We start from the raw sequence: 18,360 nt of genomic DNA on the forward strand, positions 1-18,360 counted from the left end.
CCTCTGAATGTATCCCAACTTTTCCAGTGAAGGTAATACACTGTAAATTCTGCCATTGTTGAAGGCATTGAGGAACCATAAAGAAATGTCTTTGAAAAGATGATCCAGAGGTCACGGATTGTCTAGTTACGTACATTAAAAGTTATGTTAAGTTTGTTCCCAGTGAAACATAAATTCCAGTTCCTATAAAAATATCACTGAAGGATTTTAAGAAGAGATTGGACAGCCATTTGTCTGAAATGGTACAGGGTCTCCTGCCTGAGCAGGATTTGGACTAGAAGACCTGTCTAACTGTTATTCTATTAAAAAATTGCCTTCCATGTTTTATCAGAGTAAATAAAAGCCCTTTGATATAAATACTTTGCAAATTTGAATCACCTTGAAATACTCAATGAAATGCAGCAATCTGATACAATGTAACTAACCTAATGGAACAGATAAACTCAAAGACCTATGTCTCAGTTTGGCAGACAAAATTATGTTCAGCTCTAAGAGAACGTAATGGGATTGTGGTGGAAGTAATATGTGATGAACAAGAAACTATAGTCCTCCAGATAATTCAGTGCAAAATGTGGATCTACTATGTGGACAACACTTATAGTAGTAGTAGTAGTAGTAGTAGTAGTAGTAGTAGTAGTAGTAATAGAAAACGCAGGTAAATGGAATCAAATCCCCCAAAATAAAAAAACAAACTGTCCCTTCTAAACTTTATTAGTTGAAAATAAAATGGCATGCTTCAAACCCAAGTCCAGCATAAAGTAATTCACACAAACCAGTTTTTCAATTACAACAATACAACCCAACACCAAACAAAAGGTGCATGATACTTTGACTAAGCAGTAAATCAACAATATAGATTTAATTTTCCTTTGAATTTATAAAACATATAATTAAGGACCTGACAGATGTATCTCACTTCAACATACAACACTGTCCTCCATCACACAGCAATCAAAGAACACCTAGATAAATTACAACCACTTTCTTATCAACTTCCTAACCAAAAGCCAACCAGTTCAATAGTCACAGCAAAAGACAGTGCCCTCCCAAAAAGCCGTTACTCCAAACAGTGGTCAACACCATCAGTCACATAGTAAGCAACCACTACAAAGAGATTAGAATAGTTAACAACCAAATAAATAATTTACCACTGAGAAGACATTGATCATTTGCAAAATAACATCCGCTCCACAGAACCATCCCACCCAAGCACACATAAAGCAGGCAAAATAGAATATATTATTCCAGGAAACCCAGCTTGTGCATCAATTGTGTTGCCTAATAAAACAATGAAATATTTGCAACCCAAAACCAATTTTGGAGAACTCCAATTATATATATAATAAGGAAAAATAGCTAAGAGAAAATATGAAACATGAAACTAAAGGAATAGCATTTTTCTATTAAAAACAAAACAACCCACCAGCAGCGATCTTCAGATCACCAACACGTGATCTTTAAAAGAAGCCGGAAAGAACTGCAAAGAAAAGTGAGTTATGCTTCACCTGTTTCTGAAGACCCAAGCTTATGAATAGGCATTATTATATAATTTTTTAAAACAGTATTTTATACCTTAAGGCATTCATATGCTAAATTCTGTGCTGATTCTTTTATTAACTATAGGAAACTAATTTGTTTCTCACATCATTTATTTGGTTCTCCTTCCTCAAAATATATTTAGCAGCATTCTTTTCCATGCCTTTTGTTAAATGAATGATGTACATCATACCCATCTGACATAGCTAGGGATGTATAAAGTTAAGGAATGAATTCATGCCTGGGGATTCTAGTTGGATATTTCAAAGGACACATTGTTCAAAGTTACAACTTCACAAATATTCTAATGAGAGGTAGATACCATTTGGAATGGGGGAAGCAAGCATAACAGTTGGTGTTGTAGTGGTTAAGGTGCTGGCGTAGAAATAGGAGACTGAGTTCAAGGCCTCTCTTAGGCATAAAAGTTGGCTGGGTGACTTTGAGCCAGACACTCTTTTCCAGACTGTTTTTTACAGCATAAAAACAAATACTGCCCCCCAAGCACCATATAACATTAGGCATATACAATATATAAATATGAAATACAAATATAAAATGCCAAACCAACAATGTAGTCGAACAAGCAAAATTGGCTTCTAAGGCCAATTAAGAACTGGTCTTAATGACTTTCCTAAAAATAAATAGCTTGCCATATATTGGGAGGCAGCTTGTTCCAGAAAACAGGAGCAACCACAGAGCTTCTAGGGCCCCTACGATAACAAGATTTTAAAGAAGCAGGCTGTCTCTGTGGAAGTGTGGAAGGCAGGCAGATATTCTTGGGAGAAGGAAGTCATTCAAGTAACCTGGTCCTATGCCATGTAGGGCTTTAAAGATGATAATTAGAACCTTGAATTGTACATGCAAGCCTACTGGAAACCTGTGTAGCTCATGGAATTTGTTGTTATATGGGCATAATGAGATACATCCCATAATTATACGCACTGCTGTATTCTAAATTAACTGAAGGTTTCAGAAGGTTTTCAAAGGCAGATCAGGAAGAGTGCATTGCAACATTCTTAACAGGAGCTGACCAAAGCGTGCATGACCATGAGAAGGGTCTCCAAATCCAGGTGTTGGTCCTCCCAGGCAAACCAGATAGGAAACATGACTTGATAATCTAATTCTACTTTATTTTTTTTATTTTTTTATTTTAATCACATTTATATCCCGCCCTTCTCCGAAGACTCAGTGCAGCTTACAATTTAAAGCACAAACCAATGTGCTTAGCAATAGCCTTCATTCTATGTATATGCCTGCTTATTAGGGCTTTCGCCCCCCCCAAGTGGCATTATTACAAAGTCAGCTTATTGCCCCCAACAATCTGGGTCCTCATTTTACCTCCCTCGGAAGGATGGAAGGCTGAGTCAACCTTGAGCCTGGTGGGATGCGAACCTGCACTAATTGCAGGCAGCTGGTGTTACTTAAGGAGGCATTAGCCCACTGCTCCACCAAGGCTCCATTAATAGTATTTTGCAGGTTTGAAGATACAAACATCCCATCACCACTTTTAACTCCTTGATCAATTAGGGTGAGTCCCTTCCTAAGTTTCTTTCTTTGATTGTTAAGTCAGTGGGTCTCCTCCCTCACTTGTCTGAGTGTTTTGTAGGCAACATCTCTACCTCCTCCATCAAGGTCATCCACACATTACATTATACTAAGGATGAGTGCAACTAGTGCACACAGCACATTGCCACAGCTATCAGCTGCTTTTTAGGCAGGACCTGTCCTGTGAGTCCAGGAGAACCCTTAGACTGTGCAACAAGTCTGAACTAAAGATGGAATTCCTCCAATTCCCAAATCTTGTTCTCAACTTGTTCTTCCCCATCAAACACTCCAGCTTACAGACATTTCATATTAAACACAGTTATCTGATTGCTTATGTAGCTAGAATGGCACCACTGACATATAAGATATAGGCTCAGAGAACCCAGGTTTGTAAAACTAAAATCATCATCATCAACAACATCATTCTGACCATCTTTAGAGAAAATTAAAATTAAGGATGAATGAAAGGAAAGATCCTCCAAAAGTTTTAGTTTTCAATAGTTTGAGGAAAATTGGGGAAAAACTTTTAAAGGTTAGGTTTTCCATTTCTGTCAACCTTTCAATCATTCTATCCACTGCAGAAACTATTAGGTTCCCTCAGTGCTCTTGGTAGTAAAAATATGCCTCGTGTTTCCCAAATGCAAATATGACAACCTTCCTGAAGAAGAGTCACTGGCATGAATCCAGCACCACAGCAGCATAGAGAAAGCAGGCTAAGGCAGTGCCACCAAACTCACTTTTATCATGGATGATGTTAGGGCAAATGATATTTTATTTTGGCTTTGCTGACTCTTGAGGAAGTCACTAGGAAATAAGGGTGTGACAGGGAATAAAGTGCCTTTCTATGTTTAAGAGCCAGGGTGCTGCAGTGGTTAGAATGCAGTATTGCAGGCTAATTCTGCCGACTGCCAACAGTTTGAGTCTCACTGGCTCAAGGTTGACTCAGCCTTCCATCCTTCTGAGATCAGTAAAATGAGGACCCAGATTTTTGGGAGCAATATGGTAACTCTGTAAACCACTTGGGGGGGGGCTGTAAAGCATTGTGAAGTGGTATATAAGTCTAAGTGGTATTGCTATTGCTATTCTATAATAATGTTTTCTGCTCGGGCATCTTTAGTAATAAAGACAATAGTTCTTCAGTCTTCAAGCTGTAATTGAAACTATTCTGCATAAAAGGTTAAATCTATGGGGAGGGCAAAGCAAAATAAGTAAACTCAGACATTTATTCTTAATTTTACAGAGTTCATCAGCTAAGATAAAAATAGACTCCTCATAATTGAGAAAAAAAACCTACAAATTATTCCATATTTGGCATATTTCATTAAAGCCCTTGATCAAGCTCATGGAGCAAAAGCAAGATCATCATCCATCCATCCATCCATCCATCCATCCATCCATCCATCCATCCATCCATCCATCCTAACAGTAAACCAGGAAATATTGCAAAGCTGTAAAACAGAATTCACAGAATATCGTACCAGACTTGTTTTTGCATTCTATATCATAGCCTGTGATTGGACTATTTCCATCGAATCCCATGGTCCATCTTAGGGCAATGCTACGTGCTCTCACTTCTCGAATTTCTATTTCTGGAGGATCTGGGGGTTCTGGACAAACAGACAAACTCTGCTTTAATTAAGAGAAAGAATCTTTGGTGAATCAGCTACAGCAGTTACAATGACATGAAAACAAATGCTACATCAACACTAGACTACTTTACCATTTTCCTCACTCGCTGAATTTTATATTCATTTGTCCCTTTCCATAAATTCAGAAATACACTTTTCACATTATCTTATTTAGAAATGTAATATGTATAAAGTTGTTATACTAAATCTTCTACCAACTCCTTCCCCAGATCTGCTGTTGCCTACAAAAATTCATATGTCAATTTTCTGTATTGTAAATTTAAGTAAATTAAGATGTCAGTACTATTAAAACTGAATCTACCTCTACATGTCTTATTATGTATGTGTTAGTGCAACACAATCAACTGGGAAAGAGAGATAATCATTTAAGTGTTAAATTCTGGAAGGTAGAAGCAAGATGGTAGAAAATAGCTTAAGGGGATACACAGGTATCTATTATGTCCTCTTAAGCTATCATGCCATTCCCAGATGGCAGAGATACTCTTATGACATTAGTACTGAAGAAAGACTCAACTATGACCCATCTGGCTATGGTATATGAATATAAAGGAGCTACCATCTTGCACTCTTCAGAACATCAGTTGGTTTGGGATGGCCCTCTCAGTTTGTGTTTGGCGTGTATGGAGGCTGGGGGAAAGTGGGGGGAGGGAGAAAAGGGAGGAACATGTTTGTACAAAGTGATCTAAAAATTTCTTAGCTAGTCATATTATATCAAAATTAAGCAGTATAGAAGTCTTGCAAATACGTAATAAGAATAAAATTGTTTACTAAAATTATCTACATCAGTGGTCCCGAACCTTTTTGGCACTAGAAACCGGTTTTGGAAGAAAATTGTCTTCCATGGAGCGGGATGTGTGTTTGGTGGTTTCATGCTGCAATCTAGATCCAGCCCATGTGCAGATGAAGCCTCACTCACTCACCCACTGTCTGTTCAACCTGGTTCCTAACAGGCCACGGACAGATACCAGTCTGTGGCCTGGGGTTTGGGACCCTGTATCTACATTATATGATGCATAAGCCAATATTGTGATTATGGGTTTATGTGTCTGCGTTTTATGTGTATTTAATTTGTAAAAATACAGATATCTACTGAAGTATACAACAGTGAATACTCTGTATTAGGATATAAAGAAGAACCAGCAGTTCCTCCATAATGCATAGTAGTTTCATCTGAAATGTTTAAACTGAAAAAAACCCTAAGGTTTTGTTTCCGGGATAGCAATGATATTTATTGTAAATGGGAACTAGAATCCCAGCTTACTGTGAATCCTAAGTTGATATGGGATCTTCTATAGAAAAGACTGAAGACACAGAGTTGAGAGCAAGCATGATATGTAGGCCGTGTCCTTGATTTTTGTTTGACTATGGCATTTAATATCACCTCAGCTATTCTAGAACCTACCAATTCCTGTCTGATGATGATTCCTTTCCTTAGTGAGAAGTATAGTTAGGGAAATCTGGTTTAGGTACATGCTGACTATTTGGATTCAGAATATAAAAATGCACTGAACTTGCCAGAAGATTTTGATGTACTTCATTTAAAGCATACCATTTTTTAAAAAATTGCACTATTTCTTCTTCATAATTGAAATCAGACAGTTTTTATTTAGGTTACTACAAGCCTAAAATTACCTAATTAAGATCACCAGCAAGCCTAAAATTACCTAATTAAGATCACCAGCACACTTCTATGAATATTAGAAAGAGGCAAGTCCTACTGACTTCAGTTGAGTTTATTCTTTATCGTATAGCCTGAATCTCATTATGTCAACAGTGTTATTACTGAATAGTAATCTAGTTAGTAATATATAATATCAGACTATGAGACCAGCTGTAGGGAAACTGCTGTAAAACACTTACTTAGAATCACATTCATAGGACACTTAATTCATGAATGTGTTGCTAAATGAACAAATAGTACCTTAATAAGAAAATGTTTCATTCATAAAATCTGACATAGGGATGCTGAGCTCCTTTAAATGTGATACCGCTTGGTGGAGCCCCAATGTAAGTAAGGACTTTTAGTTTGTTTTATGTTAATGTTATGTTTAAATCCTCCTAATCTTTCTTATTATATCAGATTTGCAGATTTAAGCCAATTCCATCCATAAGCAACATATTTCATGGGTAGCTGTAGAGTTCAGGTTTAATAGTTCCAGTGGTAAGTGGAATCTGAACCTCTACAGTTTCCAATAAATATATTTAATTATGACTAATCCCCCCAACAGATTTCTGAGCATGACATACACTTACTGTACTACAATAGCTGTGTTTTTTTCCTTATGTTGTCCTCTTCCTACCTTGCACAGTGAGCTGAATTATTCCACGGTCCTCTCCATATGAATTGATGGCATGGCAGGAGAAGAAACCAGAATCTTCTCGCACTGTTGGCAAAATCTATATTATAGATTGAAAAGAAGAAAATACATTCAATAAGAAACAATGAAATTTAGCCTATTCTCCACTGCAATATTTGATAATGTTCGGAAAGTTTATATGGTCAGTAAACCATATTGCAGCTACATCAGTTTTGCTGCAATTCAAAGTCCCATATCCAAGAAGTTGAGTTTAATGACAGCAAATTATAACAGCTACTGAAATAGAAATTATTTTTCTTGTGTACATATTTTATATAGGTTATATTTTACATATAACCTGTTTTTCCTTTATACCGTCCAAAATGACTGAGATACAATTCCCAGATTCTATTCAAGCAACTTGCAGAACCTGTATTTCTTAGCTGTCATTGGTAAGTAGAACAACATCATGTCAATATGATTCCAAATTATTATTTCTTGTTCTTTTCTTGTTAGAAAAGCCAGTTTTGTTTTACAATAATAATACAACATGAAAGGATAAGTGCATTCTGATTTTTGTCTAGCAAGCCTTTTCCAGTGAGTTTCTATTTTAAATTTACAATTTGTCAACAGATCATTGGTGAATATTAGAGCAAATATAAAATTATGTATAAAAAGCAGTTGTATCCACTTGAGAAGCTCTGAAGTAGTCCTTTAAATCCAGAATAGGTTTTGTTACTCTCAGAGGTTTGTGTGTATTCTGCAGATATTATTTCTGGATGATGAATAAGACGTAATTTATGCACAATTTAATTCATGCACAGATTTAATTCATGCACAAAATTTGATTAAGTCCAGTTTCTTGCCTGCATAAGAAGCAGTTACATTTGGATTGGGGACGTGGTGTTCAAAAAGAATGCACATCTGTTGTATTTTAGCATGCATTTCTTCTTAAGAAATATATAATATGTCAGAAGACTTATAGTAGTCTTCCCTGTAGAAGGATTATATTTATTCTTTGTGGGGAACATGAGTGGAAGACTGATTTCTCCTTTTTGTCATTTATTGGCTAAGGCAAGAAGTCTCAAAGAGCTCTGAAACTAGCTGCAGGTGCTAGGGAGGTAGGAATCCAAAATTTTCCCACATTTTTGTGCATGTTATCACCTAATAACAAAGTCACAAAAATACATTAGGGCCTGGATGGTTTTAAAATGAGGAATATATAGGGTAGAGAAGGACTTTAACATCTAGTATTTTCCAAGCCAGAACCAGTGCTTTACAATTCTAATTCTAGAGTGTCCACCAAAACATTTTAAACTTATCTCCTTAAAGATAGCAAAGAGCACTGAACTATCTTAATCATTCAAAGATATCACAATTCTTCCTCCAATCATTAACAGTATACCTACTCTTCCTTCTTTCTTCTCCTCATTCTGCAGTTTCTTATGTATCTTAAACAAATTCTGCAGTATCTTATGTGTCTTAGACATTGTCTAAGGTTGTTTGGGATTGAATCACTTAATAAATCTTTAGTATGGAAGAAAGGTGTACCTAAGGAGAAACTGGCACATTTTTACACACAAGGGGCTTTTGTGGCATCACAAATCACTAACACAAAGCTTCAGTAGGGCTGAGATTCTGAATTGGGCTGCTTCAGAGTAACTACTTAGGATTCATCTTAATTTAATACAGGATTTATCCACATCCAATGCATATCCCCACTAATACAAAGCCAAATCGTGAAATTGAAAGTTGATTTCATAGGCTTGATAAATCATGTGACATGTCTAATTATGCTATCCTGAATGGTAGGAAGGAGGAAGGTTATGAAACTATTTTTTTCTGCAGATCTGATGAACTATAGAGTTGTGCAAAATGATTCAAGCTGAAAGCATTTTGAGCTTGAAATGTCTACTCTGTCAGGGTTATTAACTGGCTGAAAGTATTGCAATGCTGTTCCAGCTGAGCAGAGTGCTCCACGACTGTTTTGGATTCAAAGTTCACTTTGTGTAAAGCCAGAGCAATGTTAAAATGTCAATACATATATATAGTGAATTCTCATCTAAGGAGAGATGAAGACAGAATTGGAATTTCTGTTTGTTGGCAATGAAGGAAAATAGGAGTAAAGGGTCTCAGTGGAAGAGAATCTTCTTCACTTACTCTGGTAATTTGGAAAAAAATCATGTGTCCTTATGAAGAACAGATGGCATGATTCTGAATTTTCTAGGAAAATAAAGTCTTTGATTCCATCTTGATTGGGGATAGTTGTAGTCCAATCTATGTGGACAGCATCAGATCTAGAAAGTCTTCTGAAAAATTACTGTCTTTAATGAAAACAGGAACTAATCCAAACTAAAGGATAGTGTGGGGTATTGTCAAGAGATATCAATGAATATAGCCTGTTTTATGCAAGTCATAGTGAAGCTCTGTGGCTGAACAGCACAGCAGAAAATCAAATCTCTCCATTGGTTCTAGCGTGTTTTTATTCTTGGACAAAATGGCTGTCCATATTGCAAATGCAAATACCAACTTGATCTTATCACCTGTAAAGTAGAGATGACTTCATCACCCACTTCTTTTGTAGAAACAAAATAGCGGGACATTTCAGGATTAATTATCCTATCTTCTTTCTCCCAGCGGACTATGATGGGTTTTTCCCCATGAGCTGTGCAACTCATCTCTTTCTTTTGACCCTGTGTTGCCAAGGTGGTATTTGGATAGGAGGTTATCATAGCAGGAACTAAAAATAAAAATAGTACACATTACTAAGTTGGATACAAATGTGCAACAGAAAAAAGGAATACAAGGTTGGACAGGATGTCTCAATAGTTCACCTTACTTATATCTAACTGTATCAAACATGTTATCCTTTCCTCTTAGACATCACTGGTCTTGTGCCCTCCGGACATGTTAGGATTACATTTATGGAACATGAGAGACAAAGTGGGATACTGATTAAAGTGTTGGATTAGGAGTGGAGAGATATAGGTCCCAGTCAATGATCAGGCACAACATCTCACTGGATAACTGAATCCTTCACAACTTACCTCAAGGGAATGGTAGGGGAAGTTAGAAGAAGGCAATGCTATGTAATGTATCTTAACTTGAGCTCCTGAAGAAAAGGCAGGATATTAAATACTGTTGAAAACTAGAGTCACAACTTATTTGAAGATCACAAGCACAGGGCTGTTTTAGGCACATTTAAGGAATTCAACACACCCACTTAGTTATAGAGTGGATCACCTCTTTTAAATGATTTTCTCTAATTGCTGCTTTAAAATGCTAATGTTTGGTGACATAACCTTTATGCATGCTAGCGCTACTGAGGTCTGCGTATGACAACATGTCAGAACACAGTGCTTCCCATTTGAATGATTTCTGAAGTGTAGCAAACTGATTTTCAAGCCAGCAAAGTGAAAGCAGGACTCTCATCTGGGCATCATAGCACAAACAAACAAACTTGAAAAGATTTTCAGTGAAAAATAAAATGCTTGAATAGCATTGTTAACAGCAATTCGGAATACCTTTATTCTGCCATGCTGCCATAAAATAAGTGGCTTTATTTAATTAAAATTTAAAAAACCCTGAATATTTACAATGAAGAGATAATAGAGAATAAATTTACTACTATATTTATTAGTGTTATAAATTATTTTATTCTGCTTGAAGCTGGGCACAATTAAGTGAGTTCAATTTGGGATCACTTGTAGTGCCTTTATGGACACGATCTTCCCTTCAGCTTCCATCGAAATTCAAAGCATAGTCTTGACAAACATAACGTAGCTACACATAACTCTAAGCATAATGCAGCACTGAAGCTATGCATGCACAAATGGATCTGCATTTGACTACTTCACTGACATTTGACTACTTCAGGGGCCCTAATTTATTGATCTTGTACTTCTGTGCATCGTTAGGAGCTATGGGTGCTTAAGTGCATAAAAAAGCAATGGTATAATAATGAGGAGCTTAACAACCCTCTTCTTTTATAAGTATTGCTCTGTTTGGAGTACAATGAAGCTCTGGAGAAAACAAAACTAAAGCTGGACAGGCTCTGCTGAGTCTCAAATGCCATTTGAATATTGTCAGTTTGGCTCATTTCTGCTTCCTCCCCCACTTTTTGGAACATCATCCTGCATACACAGCTCTCATCATCTGCTTTTCAGATTTTGTTCTAAATGAAATTCTGGAAGGTATTTTAAATAATTGACATTAGTTTTCATATAATTTTCTTTGGAATGTCATCTTCTACAAATTGCAATGCTGAATTATCTTTGACTTTCCCTCATTTAAAATAAGGCAATCACCAAGGCATAAAAGTTTCCTTATAGTATATAAATGTTTTAAAAAGGACACATTCCTCTTCTGGGGCAGTTTTTAAACACCCAGATAACATAGTTACCAGAAATTATTTCTCATCCTGATTGCTACAGATGAAGCAATTGAAGGTCTTGTTTAAGCAGGGGTCCCCAACCCCCGGTCCGTGGACCAGTACAGGTCTGCAGCATGCCAGCAACTGGTCTGCACAAACAAGGATAGCCCCATCCACAAGGTGCAGGCAGCACACAAAACCACGCCCCCTCTAGTCCGCGGAAAAACCTCTCTCCACATTACCGGTCCCTGGTGCCCAAAAGGTTGGGGACCTCTGGTTTAAAGGATCTGTAGACTTAATCAATTTAACACGTCCTGGATAACATGGATTGAAACTCCTGGAGTTCATACCAATTATAAGAATGCCATAATATAACTTGTAAAGTCTAGGAGTTGTAGTCTCAACATAACTGGAGGTCAACAGATTCAGAATTAATCTATGAAAGGATATTTATATGCTTTGTGTATCTTTCCTTGATGTGAATTTTTAAGCAAATTACTGCGTTTGTGTGAAAGATCAATAGATTGGTGGAACTGTGTTCTTCATTTTCAATGTCAACAGTAAACAATTTCTTTTTTATTAAAGAGTTTTACAAATACATTTTAAACATAAAAAAACATAAAAACCCATCCCCCCCACCCCCACCCAATTCCCCCTCCCTCCCCCCTGACTTCCCAGAGCAAATACAGGGTATTGACCCTAACAATCTTAAACTATAATATGCAAACTAACTATAATAACACTTTAAGTCCTATCGCTCTTTAACTCTCCTTAAAAATAACTAAATAATAACAAATCTTCTAAATCTAATACTCATTCAAATGCTAAATGAAACTTTTTGGTCTCATATTTATTCTGGATATAATCAATCCATCTTCTCCATTCCAAAATATATCTTTGTTGCGAATAGTCTTTCAAATATGCTGATATTTTCGCCATTTCTGCCAGGTTCGAAACTTTTAAAGTCCAACAGTAAACAATTTCTTAAATCTCATTTTACTGCCATCAATTGGAAGAAAATATTCATTTAAGCTTATTCTTTGATTTCTGCAGAAATCAAATCAGAGATATGCAATTCACTTAAAAAGTACAAAAGACAGTTCTCTGTATCCAATCAAACTGACGAAGGTAGTATTTAAATTCATATTAATGGTTCAATAAAACATATTTTATTTCAAAGAGTAATTTCAAAATATTTCGTCTTTAAAAATACCAAGTGATATGGTGTAATAGAAGATGTTCACTTACAATTCACACAAAAGTGTAAAAATCGTGTGGTTTAAATTTTACATAATTTATTGCATCGCATTGCACTCATGATGAAAGCACCGAAGTGCTTCCCGGTTGAAAAGATTAGCCGGTGACATCACTGCTGCCTGGGGACGCCCAGCTGGGGGCTCTTTTCATGTTGCTGGCAGGAGCTGGAGTGAAGGATGGGAGCTCACCCTGCCCGGTGGCAGCACTTGGATCTTGAATGCGGGCTTGCTAACCTCCCACCCAGCATCTTAACCACATGAACCACCATTTATGAAGGTCACACACTGTTTTGAACTGTAGAAATTAAAAGTATGGGCACTGCCAGTACTTCTCTGTAAATACTACATTGCAACCATATACAGTAGCCGATCACTGCTGAGTCCATAGGATGACTGTGGTAGCACCCTGCCACACTTCATCACTATTCAGTACAACATATTTTCCTAGTCAACCTGGCTTTGAATAATAACATTGCTGATTAACCTAAACATTTCCTCGGCCATTACTCTTGTGGTATATGTGAAATACTACCCAAAATATATGGAATGTAGCAATGTTGAATTGAGGACTTATTAATTTTCCAAGACACACAGGTATCACATATGAGATTCAAGGTGCTGGTAATGACCTTTAAAGCCCTACATGGCATGGGTCCGGAGTACCTTAGGGAGCACCTGCGGCCGGCATCAACTTCCCTCCGCCCAGTGCGCTCCCACAGAGAGGGCCTCCTCAGGGTGCCACCGGTCAGAGAATGCCATCTGGCGGCCCCCAGGGGGAGGTCCTTCTCTGTGGGTGCACCGGAATTGTGGAACCGTTTACCGGTTGAGCTCCGGATGGCGCCCGACCTTCGCTCCTTCCGACAGGATCTCAAGACTTACTTGTTTGAACAAGCCGGCCTGGCCTGATGGGTGATGGGTTTTGGGTTTTATTACTGCTTTTTAATGTATTTTAACTTATTGTTTTAAGGTATTGGGCACTTTGTTTAATTTTTTCTTAATTTTTGTATTCTTGTATTAGTATTTATTGCCCTGTTCACCACCCTGAGTCCTTCGGGAGAAGGGCGGTATACAAATAAAATTATTATTATTATTATTATTATTATTATTATTATTATTATTATTATTATTATTATTATTATTATTATTATTATTATTATTATTTGCACACATTGATTACTTCATTTCACAAAAAACACAGGACCACTTCAGGTAACGGGATTGGAAAGAATTCCAAAAACCAGATTCTCTTTTTAACTCTACTTTGTTTTTGATAATGAAGAGGAATACAGTGGGAAGAAGGATGAGGGAAAACCTCCTTTGGACAAGAAACTTTCCATCCAGCACAAAGTATTATACTTAACAATGATGTATATTGTTATCATTGCTTCTACTGATGATTTCTGAAGTCCAAGATACCCAGAAAGCAATATGTAGCTTGCTTTCTTCTGCCATTACATGTTCAAGAATTAAAATATTGCATCAACACATTCTCTGTACTTCTCTGCATTTCTCGCAATAATCTTTTAGTGTAAAATCTTGAAGTGTGTAGTTTCCCTGCCTTCAATAGAAAGATTCCAAAAATTCCTCTAATAGGATCTCACCCTTTGTTTTCTACTTTGATAATAATTGAGTAGTGATGCCCTCATTCATAGACTTTGTATATGCACATGTAGACATGCCAACAATGTTAACACTTTTCAAATCACTTGCTTTCTCTGCTGGTAACCTCTCTTTCAGAGAATAGTGACAATTTAAGCATCTGCTTTAGGAAGTAGTCATGTGGGTTTTTTTTAAAGGAACAATAACGTCAATAAAGTACACACATTTTACATCTGCTATTTCTTTTAAAAAAGAGTTAAATTGAAGTACTGAAGTTCACTCAGGTTATAAGTGAGACAAATGTCTCCTTTAAACTGTATTACTATTATTACTACTACCATCACCACCACTACTACATTAAAGGAGTTTCATAATTTCAGAACAAGTGGGAATATATTTTTCTCCTTTGATTTTGCTTATTGGTTTATCCCAGTTGCAAAACTTCAATTTGCTATATTCTGGACAGCAGCATGGAGTCTTCAGTTGCATGGGCAATTAATTTATTTAGTTATCAAAATACTGGTTACATTAAGCCCAAGCAAATGAATGGATTTTTGTTTATGGAAAGTATGACACTATTTACTTTGAATGAATGTACCGGTAAATACTATAGGAGGATTATTTTGCTTTTCATACCTGGCAAAGTTTACTTGGAAATGTAAGTGAAGTGAAAACAATAGAAATTTGGGAAGTCCAATTGGGTACACTGATCAGATTTACAGAAAGCATGAAGTAAATGAAAAGGTTTGAATTATGGTTTACATCAGGGGTGTCAAACTCACAATGTCACATGACGTGTCATGACGTATCATGACTTTTTTGCCATTGCTGGCAATGGGGTGGGCGCAGTTTCACTATGATGCATCCAGCCCACGGGCCGGTAGTTTAACACCCCTGCTTTACACAAATATAGAACTTAAGCTTGAATGCTTATTGCAATTAAGAGTAGTGAATGTTGGAAACAAGACTTTTATTCTCGAATTGATCCATATTGAGCATAAAGACAAGGATATGTGATATCCACTTTATTGCTTAATGCAGGGGTCCCCAACCCCTGGTCTGTGGACTGGTACCAGTCCACAGCATGCCAACAAGTGGACTGCACAAACAACCAAAGCTCCATCCTCAGGATGCAGGCAGTATTCAAAAACACTCCCCCTCTGGTCTGCAGAAAAACCTTTCTCTGCGGCACAGTTCCTGGTGCCCATATATAGAATTGTTTTAGTGATGTCAGAGGCATGCATGTTGATTAGTAAAATGAATGCATGCAATTTATTGTAAGTAAATAATGCTATGCTATTGGCTTAAGATACACGCAATTTGCAGCACATGATAAAAAGTATATATCATGCAATAAGGGCCAATGGGGAACATGGATACAATTTAGGGTCATGGATCTGAATATTAAAATATCAAAGATTAAATGAAAAATTAAAAGCTACAAACAAATGGTGAAAAATTAGGGCAAGAGGATGTTCATTTATAAAATGTTTACTGAAGATGAGAAAAATGGAGAATTGTCAACATGTGGAAATTATGACAGCAAGGTACTGGATATGAACAGTTGCAAGGAATAAATCTTTGTCAAATAAAACAAAAATGACTCGATATAAGAGTATGCTTCTACCCACCTTTTTATATGGAACTGATTGCTGGCTATGTTGTGAATGAATGAATGAATAAACAAAAAAATAAAATACATTTGGTGTGGATAGTGTGTGTAGCAAAGCAAGAAGAGTTACAATGCAACCATTTCCTTCCCTATTGATTCCACCTATCTTTCCCTTCCAGCCGTTATTTCATTTCACATGTGGGTCTTTTCTCTTTTTCAAAAACACTTTTCATTCCTGCTTGAATAAGAATGACAACAGCTGAAAATCTTGGCAGCTCTGCAAGAGTATTGTGATGTGATTGGATGTGTCATGGTAAAGGCTGTGAACATTTAGAGTTCATCTCATATTCAGTTAGAAGCAATTTCAGGTCATATTAGAAGAAAAGGAGGTGATTTATTTTATGTGACAACAATGAATTTTAATCAAAGGATATAGTCAAAATAAAGTCTAGGTATTTTTTTTCTTTTTGCCTGAATTCACAATAGGTAAGTTCTTTTTTATTATTTTTGCAAGAGCCCTTTTCATGTTGCTGCATTACAAGCTGCACTCTTCAAATAAGACACCAATAAGTCCCACCGCTGCTTAGATATCTCGTTCTGTCTCTAAAGTCTTTGACAGAGGTGTAAAATAAATGGGATTTGATTCTGCATTGTAATGGGAATATAATTTCCCTTTTTGCCTTAAGTGAGCTCCTAGTAACCAATAAAAAGAAAATGGTAGGAGGAAGATTGACAACTGTGTTCCCTGCAGCAAATTTGCAGTCAGTGCTTAAGGAGATTCATCAGAGACGTTGCCAGTTCAAGAGGGAAAAAAAAATCCTATTCACCGAATTCTCTAAAAACCAAGATTTGCTCACAGGAGTAATTATTTTTATTAACCCAATGGATACAAAGATAGACCACAGATAGAATTCATCTTTAGATATGAAATCATTCACCAAGTCAGTGGGTGAATGAAGAAACCAGAATCATAGAATCATAGTGTTGGAAGGAACCTCAGAGGTCTTCTAGTCCAACCCCCTGCTCAAGGTAGTAGTCTTATATCATACCAGTCAAATGGTGGACCAGTCTATTTTTGAAAACTTCCAGTGATGGAACACCCACAATCCCAAGAAGCAAGTCATAAATTTATCCTTACTCTTAGGTTGTATCTCTCTTTGATAAGCTTCCACCCATTATTTCTTGGCCTGTCTTCTGGTGCCCTAGAGAATAAGTCAATCCCCTCTTCTTTTTGGCAGCCCCTCAAATGCTGGAAGATAGCTATCATGCCCCCCCATCCTTTTCTTTGATAGGCTAATACTTTGGTCCTTCAACTGTTCAGCATATGATTTAGCCTCCCGACTTTTTAATATCTTTGTTACTCTTTTCTGCACACTTTCCAGGGTCCTGTATGTTTTTTGCCTCATGGTGACCAGACTGGATGCAGTATTTCAAGTGTGGTATCACCAGCATGGGGTAAAGCAGTGCTATCACTTCTCATTGTCCCCACCTCAATACTCTTTTTTATATGAAAAGCATCTGTTTAAAAACACAAAGAGCTCTCTTTGCAAAATGGTATCTAGCTCAGCAGCAAAGCTTAGAGTGCTTTCTGCAGATGAAAGACTCTTTAATACACAAAAGAGTACAAAGGAAAGGATCTGGGTTTGCCAATTCCTTCTCATTCCCACAACCCCAGAGGGTCTTAAACCTGCTTCAGAGATTGCAGATTCACCACAAACTCATAAGAATTGCATGGAGAGTGAGAATCCAAAAGAATCCAAAAAAATCATCTCCTTTGTTATTCTGTGGGCAGAAGTCTCCATCTGTTCTTCAGTCTTCAGAGGGGTAACATTATGTATATATGGAACATTTATTAAAAGTAACTATTGCCAGTCTAAATTTCCTCTGGGATAGACCTGCAGAATGATGCAAAATTTGGACTTTCAGTTTTGATAGAAAGCTCAGTTGGTCACTTCTCCATCTCCAAGACAATGCTAAATCTACACCATTGTGGAGGGTGCAAATGTCCTAATTTTCTTTGTAAGAAAAACTGGATGATAAACTCAGACAACTCATTTGTTGAACAAATATTACTGAATTGTATGGGAAAAAAAATCAAAACTATTTTTTTTAAAAAAAACAACTGGATTCATCTATGCAATTTTACTTTCTCTCTTTAGCCACTTGTTCTTTATATCAAACATGGATTCTGCATTTCATCCACTTGGGCATGAAGGGAATCATGCCGTTTGTTTAATATAACTGCAGCAGCAGATCAATAGAGCAACCCCTGATGTCAGTAATACCCAACAACTGTTTGGAACATTTATACTCTCCAAACGTTGCACGTGCATTATTTAACTGTAATTGTATAAATTAAACCTATAATATTCTCCCCTCTATTGCAATTAGGACTATTTTGAGAAAGTCTCAAAAATATCCACAGTGTTTCTTCTTTTGGAAATCTTGTTAACAACATTGGATGCAACAGAATATAGAAGGATGAATGGCTATG

The 18,360-nt window shown here is 36.8% G+C and overlaps 1 protein-coding gene across 1 annotated transcript in view; it reads right to left on the reverse strand.

Annotated features, from left to right (window-relative positions):
- Positions 1–18,360, reverse strand: part of DSCAM (DS cell adhesion molecule) — a gene marked incomplete at both ends in the record, with an annotated part of 366,722 nt that overhangs the window by 106,967 nt on the left and 241,395 nt on the right. Inside the window, 3 exons of the mRNA XM_083361425.1 lie at positions 4,560–4,688; positions 7,031–7,127; positions 9,571–9,767. Of these exons, the coding sequence (XP_083217551.1) occupies positions 4,560–4,688; positions 7,031–7,127; positions 9,571–9,767 (423 nt within the window). The remainder of the gene's footprint in view (positions 1–4,559; positions 4,689–7,030; positions 7,128–9,570; positions 9,768–18,360) is intronic.

This window comes from Vipera ursinii (assembly GCF_947247035.1).
Source record: "Vipera ursinii genome assembly, chromosome: 4".
NCBI lineage: Eukaryota > Metazoa > Chordata > Lepidosauria > Squamata > Viperidae > Vipera > Vipera ursinii.